At 40.6% G+C, this 20,681-nt stretch overlaps 1 protein-coding gene across 7 annotated transcripts in view; it reads left to right on the forward strand.

Annotated features, from left to right (window-relative positions):
* srpk2 (SRSF protein kinase 2) overlaps positions 1-20,681 on the forward strand; it is a 69,012-nt gene that overhangs the window by 44,550 nt on the left and 3,781 nt on the right. For 2 of the 7 annotated variants that reach the window (XM_040026191.1, XM_040026193.1), the window contains 13 exons: positions 1,587-1,695; positions 3,740-3,827; positions 4,277-4,364; positions 4,455-4,561; positions 5,766-5,931; positions 8,741-8,781; positions 10,358-10,676; positions 11,913-12,833; positions 15,194-15,294; positions 16,129-16,236; positions 16,338-16,407; positions 17,731-17,823; positions 18,112-18,204. In XM_040026191.1, coding sequence (XP_039882125.1) covers positions 1,587-1,695; positions 3,740-3,827; positions 4,277-4,364; positions 4,455-4,561; positions 5,766-5,931; positions 8,741-8,781; positions 10,358-10,676; positions 11,913-12,833; positions 15,194-15,294; positions 16,129-16,236; positions 16,338-16,407; positions 17,731-17,823; positions 18,112-18,204 — 2,304 coding nt within the window. The remainder of the gene's footprint in view (positions 1-1,586; positions 1,696-3,739; positions 3,828-4,276; positions 4,365-4,454; positions 4,562-5,765; positions 5,932-8,740; positions 8,782-10,357; positions 10,677-11,912; positions 12,834-15,193; positions 15,295-16,128; positions 16,237-16,337; positions 16,408-17,730; positions 17,824-18,111; positions 18,205-20,681) is intronic. The other 5 variants (XM_040026192.1, XM_040026196.1, XM_040026195.1 and 2 more) reach the window with 5 other exon arrangements.

Raw genomic sequence — 20,681 nt, forward strand, 5'->3', positions numbered from 1 at the left:
AAAATGTCAGAGATGAACCGAGTTTCCTGCCACAGCTCAGGAGGACAAAGGCAGCTTTACAACATTCAAAGCATTAATTATAACGCAGCCACGTTTCAAAATGGTGCATCACTCTGTAAAATTGTATTTCACTTTAATCAGTACACCTCAACATGTTTCGATCACATACCATGAACATCACTTCAAGTGAAACTTTTCTCCTTTTTTCCCAGATGGCTTCTTTCACTGTGTTTAGAAAGTGTTTTGGAAGAAGCACAGTCGAAGCGTCAGATCTCACTTCAGTGAGATGAAAGACAAAAAGAAAAGAGGAAAGATCACATCTCGTTTATGTTGTTTGGCTTCTTTTCAATTTTAAGTCTGAACCTTTTAAAGGACTTTTAAAGCACTCGGTGCACTTTTTAACCCATTTAGGAAAAGTGAATACAGCACTTTGTGTTTATAAGAAATGTTTAGTTTCATTGAAAATGTCAAGGCTGACCTGAAACCTAATGACTCAAGAAAAGCTGTGAGGTAGTGTTGCTTAGGAATGCTTTGGTGAGTAACACTGTTGAAGCACTAGAAGCTGGAACCAGCAAATATTAAGCGCTTTAATTCAACTGACTCAGTCAGGAGGAATTGGTTACACTCATTTGCCATGACATTAGGTACACCTTACTAAATGAATTAATATGGCAATCCTGCAATACATTATTATAGCCTTCAGAAACACCTTGCTGCATAATGCAGTACAACCAGACCCATAAAGTGCATTTAAGGAAAGCAAAGCTGAACGACACTTCAAGCAAAAACTGAAGGATTTATTCCAGCTTGTGTTAGACTGGGTTTGCCTTAGCAAGCTTTACCTGGCAAAAATTGATTTAAGTCAAGACAAATGTTCTAATTTTATAGTTTTTAAATCAAGTTTTTCATTTGTCTCTTTATTGTGTATTTGTGTATAGCTTCGTTTAGCTTTAGTTCATTTTCTTTACTTTTCAGGGACCATGCACAAAAAAGGTTGATCTCATGGGAGTAAATATACCTTTTACTGGGTTTAGCAGCTAGATATTTATATCAGCGGTCCCTGGGCACGTGCACACAATGTTAAATAGACTGTAAAAAACAAAACATATATCCATGATACAGAGAGAAAATAGAATAATCTAATCAAATATACATATATAGTCAAAAATAGATCCCATCTGGCTGTAAAATGTGCTTTGCTGTGCTTTCCTGCTGCTTTGCTATTTCAAAAAACTCCAAACCTTCTTTTTTCCCTCGGCCCATGTGAGAATAGAAGAGGTGAGAATCTAGAGCTGAGCAGCCTCCTGCACGCTCTTTCCTCTTGCCTAAACTTGGAGTTTCTCCAGGTGTGAATGTGTGCGACATAGAGAATCTCTTGTTGTGTGCCACATTTGAGAAAGGGCAGCTTCAGACGGTGCTCAAACTTCATCCACTTTGCAGAGTTCGTGTGCGAAATCGGCTGTCTGACCCTTCCTCCCTCCATGCACCTGCTGGCCTACCTCCACTTCTTACTCGCTAATGGATTTCATGTCATGGCAGGGTTATCGACTGTAACCTTCATGTTCTCCTTCCCCTTTCTCTCTCAGGAGGGTACCATCCGGTGAAGATCGGGGATTTGTTCAACGGGAGGTACCATGTGATCAGGAAGTTGGGGTGGGGCCACTTCTCCACCGTATGGCTATGCTGGGACATCCAGTGAGTCACACATTAATGTTTATATACAGCAAAGGCTTTCAGATTCTGCTTCATGTTTCTCTTGTGTGCGCACACACACACATAAACACACACTAACCACACACACATCAACCACAACACTTGATCTAGGAAAAAAGAGAGCGCTCGTATACTCCTAACCTCTCGTTCACACCCGTGCACAGCAACGCTTGTTCTCATCCGCTTGCCTCACATAAGCCGTCTGCACTGCATATGCCCTTTTTCGACCACATTTGGCACGTCACCACAATGGCAGCTGCAAGCAACACCACCCTGTGCTGGCATCTAAGCCATCTATTTACACTGTGATGTTGTTTGTGTGTTCACAAGGCAACCGAGGTGGATGGTTAACGGTATCATCAGCCCAGTGTCACCTTTCAGTGATTCGCACACATACACACCAACTAATTTATTCACCAGTGTTAATTACACTAATGGTGGTCATAAGCTAGCGAGTTGGGTTACTGTAGGGACGGTCCCCAACAAATACTGACCTTTCACTGTATGTCATTTTGAAGAGACATGTATAAACTTTATTAATCCCACATCGGAGTTATTATAGTTTTGTATTTTGAAATTGTTTTTTGTCTTTTTTAGTTTAGTTTGAGTTAACCATGATAACCTTTTCCCACACTAAGAAAAATATAAAAAAAAGTTTTTTTATATATATACACAAAATGCAGTTGGAATAAAATATATTTTTAGCAGGTGTTTATCATGTGTGCATATTTTACAGTGTGAATTGTGTCAAGATGACGGACCTCAATAGCGCTCCGTCCTACACGGTGGCTGTAACAGTGTACTGCTGAAGGAGCTGCTCAGGGCCTCTACAGTCACATGGAGGGGGAGCGGCTGTTGCCCGCAATGGAGATTAGCTTGGCTAACGTCCTCCTCTTACCCACCTCCTCTGGTCCTCTACTCTAGGGGACTGGCTAGGACAGAGCTGGAGTGGCTGAGGCCATCAATGTGTCATAAACGGCACAATACATGTTTTGAAACATACAGCAATCCACACACGAATCAATATCAGAGGAATAAACCTCTTTTTTCCCCCATCTCTCAGTCTTAGATGTGCATTACTCACCACTCATTCTCTTTTTATGAATTGTTGCTTTTCCACTGAATTTTTCACTGAATATATGAATGCATGCTGTTGCCTGATGAGATGCGTTTCTCTGTTCTCTTTAGATCGCTGACTCGTGGCTTCTGAAGTGCATGTTTTCTGTTCTGTTCTTTCAGTGTTTTTGTTTCGTCCTTTCTCCAGGAATTGTTTCCATAGTTCAGGAAACAGAAGGCATAGGATAACATTGTAGTGCAGCGCTCCTCTTTAATGGGCCTGTGCAATCTATATAGTGCATCGTGTAAATGCACAATGAATGTGAGGTCAACATTTAGCAGTTTTTATGAGAGCAGTATAGGCGTAGGTGAGAAATTCCACTCTTCTTTTTCATCTGCTCATATTGAAACACGCTACCATTAATGTGAAGTGAAATCTGAAGTTGGTTTGTCTCCAGTTCAGACTGTGCCTGTTCACTTTGTAACAAAACAAAGCACAAAGGATTTACTCACTTCAGTCTACAGCTAGCAAATATTGATTTCTTTGAAAAATGGCTAAATGAAGCAATAGACGCCAAATGTTCTGAAATAATGTAACAGAACGTGGTTAGATGGTAATAACTGAATATATTCAGCATGATAACCTGATTACAAAGAGTTTAAATGTGGGCCGTGAGGAAGACAAAGAGGCGTGTCAGTGTTGTGCTATTTCACAATGTTAAGATTGTTTAATGTTAATTAAATGCCACACAGCTCATCCATATGCATTTCCAGTGGCAGTGTGGGTAGTGTGAATGACAACCAGCAAAGCCTAGGCTGACGTTGCTCGTTAATACTTGGTTCAGTCGGTGTTTCCTATTTTCATCTCTCTCACGGGGTGGCATTAATCAGCTTTGCTGGCTTCAACAACCTGTTAGCATGTGAGTCACTATAAAATAAAAATGATGCGTGTGTGCGTGTGGCATTACAGAGTGAAGAACTTTGTGGCGATGAAGGTGGTGAAGAGCGCTCAGCATTACACAGAGACGGCCCTGGATGAGATCAAACTGCTGCGATGTGTGAGAATCTGATTAATTTGACATTTTCGCTTTTTTTGGATTTTCTCGTCTTAATTTTGTCTTTCCGTCTGTTCTTGCTTCTTATTATAACTCTCAGCGATTTTTGCATCCATTGCCATTTTTCCCCTTAGCTCCTGTCCTTACGTCACCCTACCATTCTTTCCTTTGACTTTAAATATACACTTACAAGTTGTCTTGCATGATAGGTGAAGAAGTCAGGCCTCTTATAATCTGGTGTTCAGCAGCTTTATCTTCCACATCCATCTTTCCTGTCTTTTTTCTTTCCTCTGTTCACATTTGCTCGTGCTCGAGTATTTTTCCTTCTTTCCTATCTTCCAGGCCTTTTTCCTTTGTTTTTCTTCTCTCTTCATCCTCCTATTGTCAGGGTCATCCTCTTTTTGTCCCTCCTGACATGTTTACCATATCTCATTATCCGTCTGGTCCGGCAGGTGAGAGAGAGTGACCCCAGCGATCCCAATAAGGATATGGTGGTACAGCTGATAGATGACTTCAAGATTTCAGGAGTCAACGGGATACGTATCCTAATCAAGAAGTGTGCGTGTGCATGTTTGGATATATGGAAAGGACAGAGATGTGATGATGTGAGTCCTTAACTCCCAGTTGCAGACGTTTGTATGGTGTTTGAAGTGCTGGGTCATCACCTGCTGAAATGGATTATTAAATCCAACTACCAAGGTCTCCCGTTGCCGTGTGTCAAGAGTATTATCAGACAGGTGAGGACACACACACACACACAGACAAGTAACAAATTGTATTTAAGAGCATAATAAAATGACTGAATATTTTACAAAATTTGGGGAAATTTAGCACCAACACTGCAGTCCAGCATTTGCAAAAGTAACCCAATCAATCCTTGTTTCTCCAACAGCTGTTACTGCAGGTGTGAAGTTAATACCCATTGGTTGAGATGATCTTCTCAACCACCTCTATTTCTTAGATCTTGCTTCCAATGAGCCAGCTGATCTTTTGTTTTGTTTTTTTAAGTGATCTTGAGTGATATGTAAAGAAATGAGACTTTTGCACAGTTTTTTATGTGTATTGTAATACAGAGACTTTACACGTGTTCTGTTTCTCTCCATAATTCATTTGGTGGTGCAGGTTAACATCATTTTCTAACTAATTTAGTTTCTGTATCCCGGCCTGTGATATGTTGACTAATGAGGATTGAAGATGGTGGATAGAAAAGCAGTCACACAGCCAATTAATACACATTTGCGCTAATGTTCACTTCAAACGTTAATACCGCCGCCACTCTGAGAAGCGGGATGACAAACCAGCTGATCAGCTGAGCGTTTCAGCTGCTGCCAGCTGCTTGTAAGCTGAGCTGGAGATGAGTAGAAATTGAATGAGACTGTCCTTCACTTCAGTTTCAAAGCCTCAAAACAGAAACAATTGAAAGAAACACAAGAAAACATCAACAGTTTCTGTCCTCGCCGCCCTCGGAGAATGGAAAGCATCTAAAGAATGGTTGAGCTGACTAATAGAGAGAGTGAATGAAAGGGAGAGAGACACAGAAGGAGATCTGAAAAGAGGCATGTTTGCATTTTTTGTGAATCCATGGTTAAACAAGAAGTATGAACATGATTTCATGCCTCTGTGCTAAACAACCATGGCTAAAGGCATTATGGTTAAAGGTTGCTAGTTGCTTCGTTATATGTGCCGATCCTTCTCGTTCCAGGATATCACAAACACCTTGAAAGAGTCTCTTCAGATTTAGTTCTCATATGTTTTTGATTCAAGGAAGAACAAAAATTGATGTAGGTGGTAAAAGAAGAAAAGTCAAGCTAACGCACCTCATGTTTTGGTCACAACTAATTGTTCACATGCTAATTACGACTTATGGTAAAAGGATAAAGTCACCAAATCTCACTGCTTGGCAGAAGCATACAAATGTCTGTCTATCTGATGTGTCTGCAGGTCCTGCAGGGCTTGGACTACCTCCACACGAAGTGTAAAATCATCCACACAGACATAAAGCCGGAGAACATCCTGATGTGTGTAGATGACGTCTTTGTTAGGCGTATGGCCATGGAAGCAACTGAATGGCAGAAAGCTGGAGCTCCACCACCATCTGGATCAGCAGGTAGCGATACGTTTCATTCTCCACACATGTATTTTCAGAGAAAGGGTTATTTAAAGGGACCTTTGCTGCTGTGAGTAAGATATCATTAACAATATTTGGTCATCTTAAAATCTGGTATTTAAGTTACATCGGCCCATATTTTTTTCTTTCTAACATTTGTTGTGTGTACTTCTTTACTTATTTACGCTGTGCCCGACTCAGCCAGGTGTTGTGTTTGTAGAAGATGAGTGTTGCCTATAGGAAAGTTGCAGAGTGCCCTGTCGCAGCTATCCCATGTCAGCACTCATAACATGGTTGGAGGGAGTTTCTTCCATCACTTCTTTAGTTTTTCATTGTCATTTAAAATCATAATACTGATAAATTAGCAAATAAATAATATCAGCTGTTGATACATCAGCACCTTGATTCTTTTTCAGTCTTTCTGTTGTACATTTGCTGCTCTGTTTGTTATGATTTATATATGTATTTATACATATTTATAATATATGCATGGAAACATATTTGCTACAAAAAATTGTTCACATGCAAAATTGCCATCAGATTTACAACACATGCACACTGGAAAATGATCTTCTTACTGCCATGCATCCTGAATCAGTGTTTGTGCTTGCTGCTTTCAATCTGCATGCTATCTGAATACAGTCAGATCCTTATTTCTCTATATAAGGAAACACGTTTACCTTGAGGTGAAGTGGAGAGAGCAGTGACGATGTTGTTAGAGATAAGATTGCTAATGCAACAGTGAAGGAGAAAGTAAATAGTTTCCGAGGAGGAAGACAGAAAAAGGCCAACTTTTGAAAGTGTAAAAAAATTAAAATAAAAAGGAAAGATCAAGATGAGAATTCATAGGATGAAGGAGCTTTGCTTCCCTTCAGACACTTACTGTGCCTTAAGTATAAAAAGGTTTAGAATCAGGTCTGTGTGAAATGTTTGTGTGCGCACTGTTAGTAAGTTCGGGCCTAAATTAGAGCCATTGTCCTGTTGTGTGACCCAATTTGGGCCAAGCTTTAGGTGTCAGCCTCCCCATTCGAATCTAGAATACTTTGACGGAGTTCATGGTGGACTCAGTGACTGAAAGGTTCAAAGGTTATATAGTTGCAGAACAAGCACAAATCACCACCCCTCCACCACCGTGCTTGACAGCTGGTGTGAGGTGATTGTGTCGATATGCTGTGTTTGGTTTTCACCAAACGTGGCCAAACCACTCCATTTTTGTCTTGTCTATCTAAAGGATATTGTTCCAGAAGTCGTTTGATTTGTTCAGATGCAACTTTGCAAACGTAAGCTGTGTTGGCATGTTCTTTTTAAAGGGAGCACAACGTCTCATGGCAACTCTTCCAAACAAGCAATACTTTGTGTTTTTCTGTTGGTACGATCATGCACTTTGACATTTACCATGCTAACTGAGATCTGCAGACTCTAAGTTGTAGCTCCTTGAGTTTATTGCAGTTTCTCTGAGCATTGCATGGTCTGACCTTGTGGTGAATTTTTGGATGTAATATGTTAACAGAACCCTGAATGCTCCACAACAGAAAACTGCCCAACCTCCTGTTTTTATAGACGGATGCTCACACTTGTAAGTGATCAGTTAATCAAGTGCATTTGATTTGCAGCACTGGGCAGGTACTTATCCTTTTCTAATGAAGCATTACGGGTGTACTTGGGGTTTCCTACATGACTGTAGCTACACTGTATTAACGTGACAGTGGTGTCAATTTTAAGCAAAAAATCAAATTCAGGTATTTCTCAAAAAATAACTGCACTGTGTTATACTTAAGTTTGTTTCCAAATGATCGGTTATTTTATATGAAAATTAAGAAGAGAACAAAACCTAAAGGTTTTTGGGATATGTTTTTACCTCCTATCAGAAATAGCATGAGTGAGGTCTGTTTGTTTACTGTATTCATTTACACTTCTTACTTCTTTGTTATTACAGATTTCTCTTATGTTTAATGTTGACGTACTCCTACAAGAAGTGTCGAAGCCTTGAGTTTCTTCTCACCTGCTTACCTTTACAGAGACATTTGTTGCTTTTTTTTAACCCATCTCTTGTCAAAACGTTCTTCCACTTTAAAAAAAAACCTAAAAGTTCTCAAAATTATTTCTGATGAACTCCACATGAACCCTGTCCCTTGGTGAACCCCCTGTGAACTGTCAATTGCTTGCATCAGCCAACAGAGTCTTTTTGAGCCTCGGGGTAACAAGTTTTACTGCTTAGATTTCTACACGCGTGATGTCAGGCACAAAACCATCAACTGTCAAAACAAGAGCAAGTGCTCATAGTAACACACGCTTGTCTCTGATTGAAGATAAGCAGTATATCATTTTTTTTAAATTGACGTTAACATAATTGTAGAAATAAGTGTAGACATGTGTTTTATAGTGAAATTTCATCTATTTCTGCTTCATGTGAGAAGAAATTTATTTTATTTATTTATGACTGAAGCTATGGAGGACACGAATGCCAACACTGCTTGCGTTATGATAAGCTAACTTCAATTAGCAGCTCAGCATAGCTGCTAAGATAGGACTTAATAATAACTGAATAACTGAAGAAGAAGGCATTAAAAAAGAATAAAACATAAACATTATCAATACAGGAAGAGCGTGGAAAGTGATTTTTCTCGATTTGATAACAAGATTTACTTTTTTGTTTCTGAGTGTTTCAGGTTTTTAAATGACCATACATGCGGCGACATGCATGATTTGCACTCTTAACTCTTAAACCTCTGTCTCAGTTGTGTGACGGACTGATGACAGTGATGCTTGAAAGTGTCTGATTGCTATTTTTTGCTTTCTGTTTTATCAGTTAGCACAGCCCCCCAGCTCAAACCGGTGAGTACAACAGATGTGAGTATGAAATGGGACACACACACACACACACACACACACACACACAGACACGCACAGCACAATATTAAAAAGCAACGCACTAATTGTCTCATTTAGAGTTATTTACCTGTAGCTAGTAGTCTGTTGTTCCATATAAGGCAGGATAAGCTATATTGCCAAAAGTATTTACTGGGCTGCCTTCACAGACATATGAACTTGAGTGACATCCCATTCTTAATCTATAGGCTTTAATATAATGTCGGGCCAACCTTTGCAGGTATAGCAGCTTCAACTCTTCTGGGCAGGTTTTCCACAAAGTCTTGGAGTGTGTTTATGGGAATTTTTGACCATTCTTCCAGAAGCACATCAGGTCAGGTCAGACACCGATGTTGGACGAGAAGGCCTGGATCATCTTTTCTGCTCTAATTCATTCCAAAGGTGTTCTGTTGGGTTGTGCTCAGCATTTTGTGTTGGCCAGTCAAGTTCTTCCACACCATCCGTGTATTCATGCGGCCATGTGGTAACAGGAAGGGGCCATCCCTAAACTGTTCCCACAAAGCTGGGAGCATGAAATTGTTTAAAATGTCTTGGTATGCTGAAGCATTAAGAGTTCCTTTCAGTGGAATTCAGGGACCGAGCCCAACTCCTGAAAAACACCCCCACACCATAATCACCCCTCCACCAAACAATGCAGTCAGACAAGTACCGTTCCCCTGGCAACCACCAAACCCAGATTGCTGATCGCTAGATGGAGAAATGTGTTTCGTCACTGGAGAGAACCCATCTCCACTGTTCTAGAGTCCAGTGGCAGCGTGCTTTACACCACTGCATTCGGCACTTTGAATTGCATGGAAACCCCACAAAGCTCTCAGTGCTCTGTTCTCGAGCTAATCTGAAGGCCACATGAAGTTTGGAGGTCTATAGTTATTGACTCTGAGTTGCTGTTGTTCCCAATCATTTCCACTTTGCTATAATAACACTAACAGCCAACTGTGGAATATTTAGAAGTGAGGAAATTTCACGACTGGACTTGTTGCACAGGTGGTGTCCTATCATTCCCCGAGGTCCTGAGAGCGACCCAGTCTTTCACAAATGTTTGTAGAAGCAGTCTGCATGCCTAGCTGTTTGATTATATGGTGGCCATGGAAGTGATTGAAACACCTGAATTCAATAATTTGGAAAGGTGAGTGAATGCTTTTGGCAACATAGTGTATGTGTGACACACTCACCAGTCACACAGTCCTGCCCCTGATAAATGATTTAGATATTATAATTTAAGGCTAAACTAACATTGGAACAAATAAAAACAGAAATGTAAGTATATATAACTAAACAGCAAAAATGTAACTGAAAGATGTAAAACTATTGTCTAAGCTGAGTGGAACTTTAAAGAGTTGAAGCTCAGAGGATATTAAAATATGAAATGGAAAGCACAAAACTGCAGCTCTGATGCTCGGTTCAGTGAACATCTATAACATATAAATGAAAACACAACACTCAAAAGTATCAAAACCTTTTCTTATTTCTTTGTTTTCCCTTTTCACTGACTTTCTCTCCCTCTTTTGTGTTTTTCTTTTCTTTTTTCGCCCCTCAGGTTGGAAAGATCTCCAAGAACAAGAAGAAGAAGCTGAAAAAGAAACAGAAGCGGCAAGCCGAGCTTCTGGAAAGGCGAATGCTGGAGATTGAAGCCCTGGAGAGGGAGGCAGAGAGGAGGGAAGAGAAGGCCAAAGAAGGAGGGGAGAAGGCGACGCTCGACCGCAACCTGCCTTCACCGCTGCAGCCGCCGCAACCGCCTCCGGGCCACAGCACGTCCCTGGGAGACAGCGACGATGACGACGACGATGAGGAGGACGGAGAGGACGAGGAGGAGGAGGAGGGAGGAGAGAGGCCCATCAGGCTGACTAATCATACATGTGAGTCATGACTGCAGGGTGACTGTGAAGATAAGCAATTTTACTACATTCAGACATTTGTGAATCAATCAGTAGTGCTTCAGCGTGTCAGATATGACTCAGGTGTTTTGATCATTTATAATTGTAATTGTTTGGAATAGAAAAATGCATAAAGGCACTTTTCTCATTATAATTATCAAAAGTACATAAATACACCTGTTATTATCATGTTATACGCATTCTTATATCCCGCTCCTCCTTCAAAAAGGTTACCACGACTACGGTCCACCAGAAAAAAAACTCAAATACCAGTTGGCGACATCTTCGGCTCATTTACATTCCCTGTCACGTCTGCTTAATGTTTGTTTGGTGGTTTCCTGTGATCCTGTAGGCTATTTATAGGCTGTGTAAATTAGTTTGCTACTTGCAGCGAATCTGCTGCATTGCCTCCTCACAGCCTGTTTTTCGGCGCTCTGAATCATCGCCAGCATTTCAGATTTCAGATGAACTTAATTTGCCACTTTGTCTCAATTTAAGTGAGACAAATTGGCAAATGAGTCTGATTATCAGGTGGGCTTGAATGTTGCAAAAAATAAAACACTGTTAATCGGAAGCCTGAAGACAAGCTGCAGAAAGTCGAACATATATTGTTCTCCACGTCCGATGACTGTTCCTAATCTGTTAGTTATCTCTTATTTGGACTCCATTTAAGCTAAAGGAAATGTTTCCTGCAGCCCGGGGATGTAATGCAAAGTTCTGGTTGCATTTATTGTTTCCAATCAAATACACTGAGGGAAAAGTGAGCAATTAATTAAAAAAAAAAACTGTATTCAGGTTGTGAATAGCTAGAAGGTGAGTTATCCCAGAGCAGATCTTGGCTTTGACAGATCTGCGTCACGTGTGAGTATTTGTATGGTTTTGGTTTTAGTCTGTCTGTGAATGAATAGGATGTGGATTGGCTCCAATCACTCAACCCACGCTAGTCCTGCTGTGTATGGAAGCCTCGGCTGATTCACGAGAGGGAAAAAAAAAAGAAAGAAAGAAAAACGTCTTTCTCCGTCTCCCTCCTCCACCCTCTGTCTCTGCACCTTCTGCCTCTTTCATTCTTGTATTCTCGCTTTGCTACCTTCACTCCGATCTTTCTTCTCTTTTCATGCTCCTTTTCTCTCTGCCTACATCTTGTCTGATTCCACTTACTGTACATCTTCCTCCCGCCCACCAACTGTCTATAATGTTTTCCTTTTTTCTCCATGTTAGGTGCAGCACCTCCCCAGGAGCAGAGCGAGGCAACCCACATCACAGATGATGACCCTGATGAGGAGGCGGAGGAAGAAGAAGAGGAGCTTACGCCTGTCGCTGAAAAAGATGCCCCTATTCCCCCCGCCTCAGAGGAAGGCAGCGGAGATCCAACACAAGCAGAGGTTGAGCCAGAAGAGGCAGAGGAGGAAGAGGGATTAAAAGGGACAGAGAATGAGAATGAGGAGGAGGAAACGGAAGAGAAGGTAGCAGAAGAAGAAGAGGAGGAGGAGGAAGAGGAGGAAGAAGAAGAAGACGAAGAAGAAGAAGAGGAGGAGGAGGATAAAGAGACAGAGGAGCCAAAGAGTGAGAGCAAAACAGAGCAGGAGGTGGTGGTGGTGGTGGAAGAAGAGGTTTCAAAGAAGCAAGAGGGGGAGGAGGAGGACGAAGAAGAGGAGGAGGAGGAAGAGGAGGAGGAAGATGAGGATGATGACACGACTACTGACCTCCTCACAGATAACACCTCCCCCATCAAACCCCACATCAATAAAACCAATTCGGTCAAAACCAACGGCCATGTTTTGTTAGGCTCTGAGGGACTGAAACCAAACCCAGGCACGCCTCCGCCTCCTTCCCCCACCCCAGAGCCTCTTCTCTGCCCCCTGGTGGAGTCTGAGCTCAGCTACACAGACAGGGACAACTCTCTGAGCTCTGGTTATGAGATGTATAACGGCGAGCTTGGAGAGCCAGGACTCACCAATGGCTCCAGTGAGCGGCATCTAGGTACAATTCCCATTTTTCCCGACTTGCCTCTGGATCCCGAGCCGGGAAACACCATTTGTGTCGGTACGGCAGACATTGAAGCAGGACCTTCACCCAACAGCCCCACTGCAGACCGCAGTCGCACCGTGTCCTCCTCGAGCACGGGAGACACACCGAAAGGTAAGATAGGATTACAGCAATTTCAAAACTCAGACTTTAATACTGAGCATGTAAACGACGATGGCTGAAAAATAGTACTGATTTTAATGATAGTGGGTGTAGCAACCATCCGGTGCAGGTATAACATGAAAATTAATATGCCAGATGTGATCAAATTAAAAATGTCAGTAACTGTTTTGTGATGGAGTGATGGGCTAAAACACTGTGACCACCGCCCACTAATGCACTGTCCACTCCAATCTCTCTCACCCATTGACTCATGCACACCTCTGTCATGTGAAGCACTGACACATTAGCTCGCATCACCCGCAAAAAAGAGACCAATGACGCTTGGAAATTGCCACAAAGCTTTACTCTTAGACTGCTCCAAATACTTCGATAGGTGTGCGACCTGACAAAGACACTCACTAAACATTATTAAAGTGGCTCTTGAGATAATTATGACCAGATGAGTTGGACTTTGTTGCTGATTAATGGTTTATCTCTATTTAAACCACTGATGGTCAGGGGTACTCCACAAGAACTGGAGTCAACATCTGGGAACAACAACAAAGTTGCTCTCAACTAAGCTGGATTGGTTTAGTTCATCAGACTCCCCAATAGCTCCAGCACAGAGAGACACCAGCCAAGCAATCTCCTTACAACACAACCATCATATCAAACAACTGCCTAAGAGTTAATTTTAAAGTTTTAGCCGTTGTTGTGTAAGCACTGTGACAATTCACCACATCGGTGTACGTATTAACACAGCACTTCAACATAAGACAATTACTAAAGCACATCGACAGTAGCACTAATTCATTTTATTCATTTCTGCCTCAGTTTGAAACCCATAAAAAAGCCTTTTAATGTTTTTTTTTAATCTGATTTTACTGGTTATTCATGCTATTTGCTTTAGCAGTAAATTCATTTCCCCCATAGCCTGGTGCAAAACTGTTTATTTGAGTTAGTGTTCTTGCTTTGGGTAATAAAAAAGTCCTGACTGGTAAAATAACATTGTTTGTCTGAGCTGAAAGAATACATTTTTATTTCTTTTTTTAATACAATATACCATTTACAATTTCTCCTGCTACCACCATTTTTCTTGTTATACAGTCTTGTTATTCACCTCAACAGTGGTTAAAACATTTGAAGCCATCAATACATATGTTTTAGTTCTTGTGCCTCAGAGTTTCTACCATTATTTATTGTTAGGGAACATACAACAGGTAGTATAGTTCATAGAGTTGAAGAAAGGAACCTATATCCCTCTGCCTCTCTCCTCCAGCTTTCCTGTCTAATCTCAACTGTCCCATCACAATAAAAGCTCAAAAGGCCCCCAGAAACACTCAAACATTATTTAAGATCTCACTGAAGTGATTGTCTGAAGCCCTTGTTGTGATTCAGTATCACCAGTTGGCTCTAAACTTTTACTTTAATTACAGGATTTATCTCCAACTTCAAACAAGTCCAAGTCTGAGTAAACTTTGTGCAGTGCAGTGGTTCTAACTACACAACAAATTTAAACTCATTATTATGAACCGTTATCATAAGCTCTTATTGTAGTTGCTTTTGAAGTGTTACTGTTGTCCCATCTTGTTTTTTCATAAACTTTTTATTTTATTTTAGCATATTTGAAATATCACAGCATGATTTTTATATGTAAAATAAACATTATATAACATTCAAACTAAAAATAATATTAATAATAAAAAGTGGAATTTCAATCATTTATTGATCCATTTAAAATATTCCTTCTAAAAGTATATTTTAATATTTAACTTTGAAGCCCAGCAGTGTGTAAAAATAATATCCTGAAATATTAAAAAAAAAAAAAAACTGAGCCAATACTACGTGTCAGTTATTTTCATCTGCATTAATCTGATTGCCTTCATATAGTATTGACACGATTTTGTGTTGCTGGACTTCATCTCAACATTAATTATAAATTTTAATTAAAAATTGAGGCCGGCATCTTATGTACTTTTATAGATCGCCCTAACATGAATAACCACTGCTGTGTTTCGAGTTTACCTTCTATTATGTTATTACTATGTAGTATAATATCGTTTCTCATTATTACATTTTAGTGTCCAAATACATTTAGGGTTTTATTTTTTGACCTAACATCCACCTACAGCCTTCTTTTTAGTATCAGTAAATGAATTAAGGTGCCAAATTTCTCATCACATTACTTCTTTACATGGCTTTGTGATACTGTCAGTGGATGCTCATGTAACTTGATGACTGGCGCGATTTCCAGAGAAAAACTTGAAATGATCCTTGTTTTAAATGCACGCCTATTCGAACATTACAATGTATAAACGCTGTCTCTTACTGTATGTGTTAATCCTGCGCTGTCCCGTTATGTCCCCTGACAGTCAGAGCCAGAGCTGCAGATCTTCTGATCAACCCTCTAGATCCGCGCAACGCAGACTCTATTCGAGTCAAAATCGCTGATCTTGGAAATGCATGTTGGGTGGTAAGAAAGCAGCTGGAGTTTGATATTATTTCATTTTTACTATTTTTAAATAGTGAAAGGTGAAGCCTTTTGTGTTCTGTTGAAAACAAAAAGAATAATGAGTTGTACAGAGGCTGTAACCAGAGGTGACCACAGGTGGATTATGCTGTAGTTTTCTAAAGACATAATAGCTCACATTCATACTCAGAGAGGCCTGAGAGTTTCTGGAGGTGCGTTCTGTGTACCCTGTATAAATGATTGTTATTCACTGTAAGAATTCATATTTGAAACCTGTGTAGGCGGGCAAGTCGCCACAGGTTGCACAGGTCCAAATATTTTAATGAGGTTTAGAGAGGAAAACAAGAAGCAGCATAACATCAAACTCTGAGTTTCCTTCAGTGGTCCAATTACAGCTCTGCTTTCAGCAGGCTTTTTTTTTTTTTGTGTGTGCAGCAGCCATTATTAGAGACCGGCTGTTGAAACGAATGTACTGGCAGGAGGCGCGTTCCAGCAGCTAACGCCGCTAGAACCCATCGTTCAGATGCGCTAATCTGATCCCAAATCCTGCGCACAACAATTACACACAGTCTCACAAAACAACAGATGAAAGTGTAAATAAAAGCATCCCACACATGTCTAGATCGAGCCTGTAACACACACTGAGCCAGCTGCACTCGGCAAGGCAGGACTGCACGGAGAATTTAACAGGGTTTGGTTTCCAAAGATGAAACACAAGTGGACCCTGATCAGACGAAAACATGTCAAGATGTAAGACGGGGACGATGTTTTATTGATAGATCCTAATTAAATTTTTTAGTAACAAATATCCTTCCTCTCCTCTTATTTCGCGGACAGCATAAGCACTTTACAGAGGACATCCAGACGAGGCAGTACCGCTCCATCGAAGTCCTAATAGGAGCGGGTTACAGCACTCCTGCTGACATCTGGAGCACCGCCTGCATGGTGAGGAGAACACACATGAATAACATTATTACATACATATATGCAGCTGTACTAGTTTGCAATCAGTCGTTGAGAGGCGTACTCAGTTTGTCCTCCTGTAGGCATTTGAGCTGGCCACTGGAGATTACCTGTTTGAGCCTCACTCTGGAGAAGACTACTCCCGCGATGAGGGTGAGTATTTAAATCTTTATGGCACAAACTGTTTTATTTCCAAATATAGGAGCAGCAGCTTCCACTGGAGAATTAATGCTGAATATTTTTAATCTTAAAACTTTAAACTGGATATTTAGTGTTGGAGATGTTCGGTGCAAAGTGTTTAAACTGTTTGATATTACTGCGTAAATAATTAGCTTCACAGTTTTTCTCCACTATTTGATCAACTTTATATAGAAATGTAAAACTGATTTTAAAATAAAACTGAAATCATAAAAGGACGAATAGAATAAATAATTGAAAAAGACTTGAAAAATATACTTTTGTTTATCCCTATGCAATAATGTTGGGGCTTTTGTGTCTTATCGGATAATGGAGAAAAGCTGTAATTTAAAAAAGGTAGTTTGTATTGTTAGCGCTTAAAAAAATAGCCAAAATCAGTTTAGTTTAAAGTTTAGTCAACCCCTCTCCCCACATCCTTCTGTCCACTTTAAATTCTGTCCCTTGAATCTGCTGCTGTGCCTCCACACATCCACACCAAGCCCACACTTCAAACCTTAGCCCAACATTAGCCAAGTGTCCTGTGAGATTACGTGTATCTGTTTTCTGGTCTTTCTCCATCCTTTGCATGTGGACTCCAGTCATTAATCATACTAATTCTTCTAAATGTTATGTCTCGCAAAAACATGTCACATTACCAAACTGTGCAGCTTCACCCCCACATTTCTCTTTATCACTTCCCCTCATCTGGTCTCTGATCTGTCTCAGCTCATTGTGCTGTGTTTTCAGGGGGGGGGGCTTTTTCCCCTCAGAGCATGTGACACACAGTTAGCTCCCTGCTTCCTGTTCTGCGCAGGCAATAAGCCAGTGTCAGTTTTATTCTGGCATGCTTATTTACAGAGGGTCACCTTTGATCTCCTGCTACTGAGGCCAGATTGAAAATCCAGTTCGTTCAGATCTGAATCTAAATACATGTCACTTTATTCATTTCATTTCCTCACCTGTGGAGGCACAGCTCACTAACACACGCTGTTTCCTTTACTGTCTGACTCTTTTTTTTTTTTTCCTCCCTCTCTTTTATCCCTTCCTTATGCCCCCCCCCCCTGTCTTTTTATACCTCACACTTCCTTTTTTTTCAATGTTTTGTACCTGTAATTGTCCCTTTTTTGTATTTACAATGTTCTTACACTGTGTTTCATCCTTCTTTCGATTAATTCTACCGTCTTTGGCTTTACTCTTTTTCTATTTCTATTTCTTTGTCAACATTTCCTGCCCCCTTCCTCTTCTTTTTCTTTTTCTCTCTCCCTTCTCCCTCCTCCGACCTGCCTCTCTCCTCCATAGACCACATAGCCCACATCATAGAGCTGCTGGGCTGTATTCCGAGGCACTTTGCGCTCTCCGGAAAATATTCCCGGGAGTTCTTCAACAGAAGAGGTAGCGCTGGCCAGAGAGCTGGTGGGACTGGGACACACGGATGTCTGAGAGGGACAGAAATTATGCACTGGCAGACCGTTTTAAAATCAGATTTGAAAGTATGATTAAAACATCGAGAACAAGCTTCTCACTGCATTACCAATCGGTCTCTAAGCGCGTCTGCGGTGTACCCCAAGGCATCAGTGTGTGTCGGTACCATTCAGCCAGTGTATGTGCGTGTTGATGTGTGTGCATGCCGTAATGCTGAACCGTGCTTGTTCCCTCTGTGACGTATGTGGTGGTGGGCAGACCACATCGCTCTGATCATGGAGCTCCTTGGGAAGGTCCCACGCAAAGTGGTCGCTGCTGGGAAGTACAGCCGAGAGTTTTTCACCAAGAAAGGTAAACGACTCCGTGGTTGATGACTGGTTAAGGGTAGTGTGAGCCAAAGGGACAGCGGTAGTGTGTCAGGAGCTGGGCTGTTATAGTTAGCTAAACCAACAGATGTGAAAAAAGTAACAACTAAAAGAAAACTAAAATGATTATCTTTTTTTTTAATAACTAAACTAAAACAGAGTTAAACAGGAAATGATCTTACCTTTAGTCTCTGTCAGTGTGGTCAAATTTGTCAACCCAGCAAACATCAAGAGGCATTGATTTGTCTGTTTATTAAGACTGACACATCTGTATGGCATTAAATGTTGTGCTGCCTGTTCTGAACTTCATAAATGCCGACTCAGCAAGTACTCCAAATAAATAAAACTATTCATTTAAAACTGAAATGAGCAAACCCGAACCCTCGAAACAAGCAAAGGTAAAATGAATTGACAATAAAACATCAAAATGAAGTGATTTTCAAAGCAGATAAAATAAACAAATGTGTGCAATAAATATATTTTAAACACTGCCGGATTCTATTAAGTTTCCATAACTTAATAACAAAATAAAAAGGATTTTAAAAGCACTTCTAGAAAACTCCACATGTGCATTTAATAGGAAAAATATCTGTTAAGAATCACTTCTGATCTCTGCTAGTCAGTAAAATTCATACAGAAGGTGATCACTGTCAAGGAGATCGGGTGTTGAATATTTACATTAACTAAATATCTGTAAATTATAAGTTATTATTAACCAGACTGATAAATGTAAGCTTGCTATAATTACCTCTGATTTAAAATCTATGTCACACTTTGATATTTCACATCTGCCTTTCTTTCAGTTTTTTTTCCCCATGGCACAGACAACACAGTGACATATTTTTATTATATATCCCTACCAACAAATAAGTTTTATATCCTTTGTAAATTCCAAAAGAAACAGTTAAATGTGTTTAATCAGTGCCTCCTATATATCAAAGTTAGGATTAATAGTTTACAGGTTTATTACCAGGTAAAGCCAGTTAAACTAGTAGCAATGACAGTGTATAAGGCTTCTCTCTAGTATGTCATGCACCTCTCTGACCCTACTCACCTGTGAGCATGGTAAGTTCATGGACCTGTGATTGATACAGCTGATAACCCTTGCAATCTCTCACTCATTCTCGTTTTCCTTTCTGCTCATATATTCTTCTTAATGTGTCATGAGACCTGAATATTTCCCCTTTGATCCTGTCTCTATCTGAGGTCTGAGCCTGCACTTGATGTCTCAATGTTCTCTCTTTTATCTCCGGGTGCTCTGTTAATCGGGTCTGACTTCCTCGCACCGACTCTCTCGCGTCTGCCAAGACGCTTTCGACTGCATGTTGCAGTCAGACGGCCTTGCCAGCTTGTTTACTTCATGTGCACTGATATATTGATTGGAGGCAAAAACACCTGGAAAAACTATACTCTGCATAGGAAAGAATAACAGCTGTAAGGGTTTATCCTGCTAACAAAAACCACATTTCCTAATGAATGTTTGCACAAAGCTGGAGAATTCTTAACAGTTTCCATTCTCCCATCTTGCAGAGGAAAAAGAGGTTACCATGGCAGCCGTGGTTTGAACCGGACCTTCGGTCTCGATCGCTCCGATCATTAATCATTCGCTCACACTTGCTTGCTTCCCTGTCAGACTTGTGTTTTCCTCCTCTCCTGAATAATAGACACCATCCTTTTCTTTTCTCTTCTGTTTCTGTTACCTCACCAGGTCTTTAGCTATTTCTGTCCCTCTTGTACCCTCTGTTATTGTGTATTTTTCTGCCAAGACTCTGCAGGTTTTCACTCCATTGGTACAGCACCTCACTGATTAGCAAACCTTTAAACACACAGAGAGGCAAAGTAATTAGTGAAATCAGCTACTGTTTGGCTGAAGCCTGCATAATCACAGCCTAATGTGGCATCTGATTATATGACCGGTACACCAAAATACCCAGAAAAGAAAAAAATATAGATTTGCCTCCAGCAGTATTTTTACATTTTAAAAAATATTCAGCAGCAACATCTTCAACTGTTAGATTAACGTTTGCTGTATTGATACCTGCAGCATGCACAGTAATGATGTTAAAGCCTTTTTACACATGAACTCTTAATAATGTTGGTGGGAACATTGTTCACAGCTGCTTTTCTCACATGTAGCAGGAGAAATTTGGCTTGACTGTAGTCACTTCACCGCGACACCTTCTCGCTCACTATGATTGCACCATACATTTACCCGCGTTTTTCTCATATGGCTTCAATCAGACTGCACACACACACTTTTTACTAGGGAGCTCTCAGGTTAAAGACCATGCAATGTCTGATCTGACAGCATCAGCCACTGGGTGATGTATGGAAAAGTTCAGGGCTCTGGTAAAAGTCTGAAAACTGATCAAGTCTTGTTCTGAGGTGATAAGCCTGTTTTTACAATAACACTAACACTAAATAAGGACTGGTTGTGTAATGACATGGCAGTGATTAAAGTGT

The sequence above is a fragment of the Simochromis diagramma genome, unplaced genomic scaffold (genome assembly GCF_900408965.1).
Source record: "Simochromis diagramma unplaced genomic scaffold, fSimDia1.1 OVJJ01000293.1, whole genome shotgun sequence".
NCBI lineage: Eukaryota > Metazoa > Chordata > Actinopteri > Cichliformes > Cichlidae > Simochromis > Simochromis diagramma.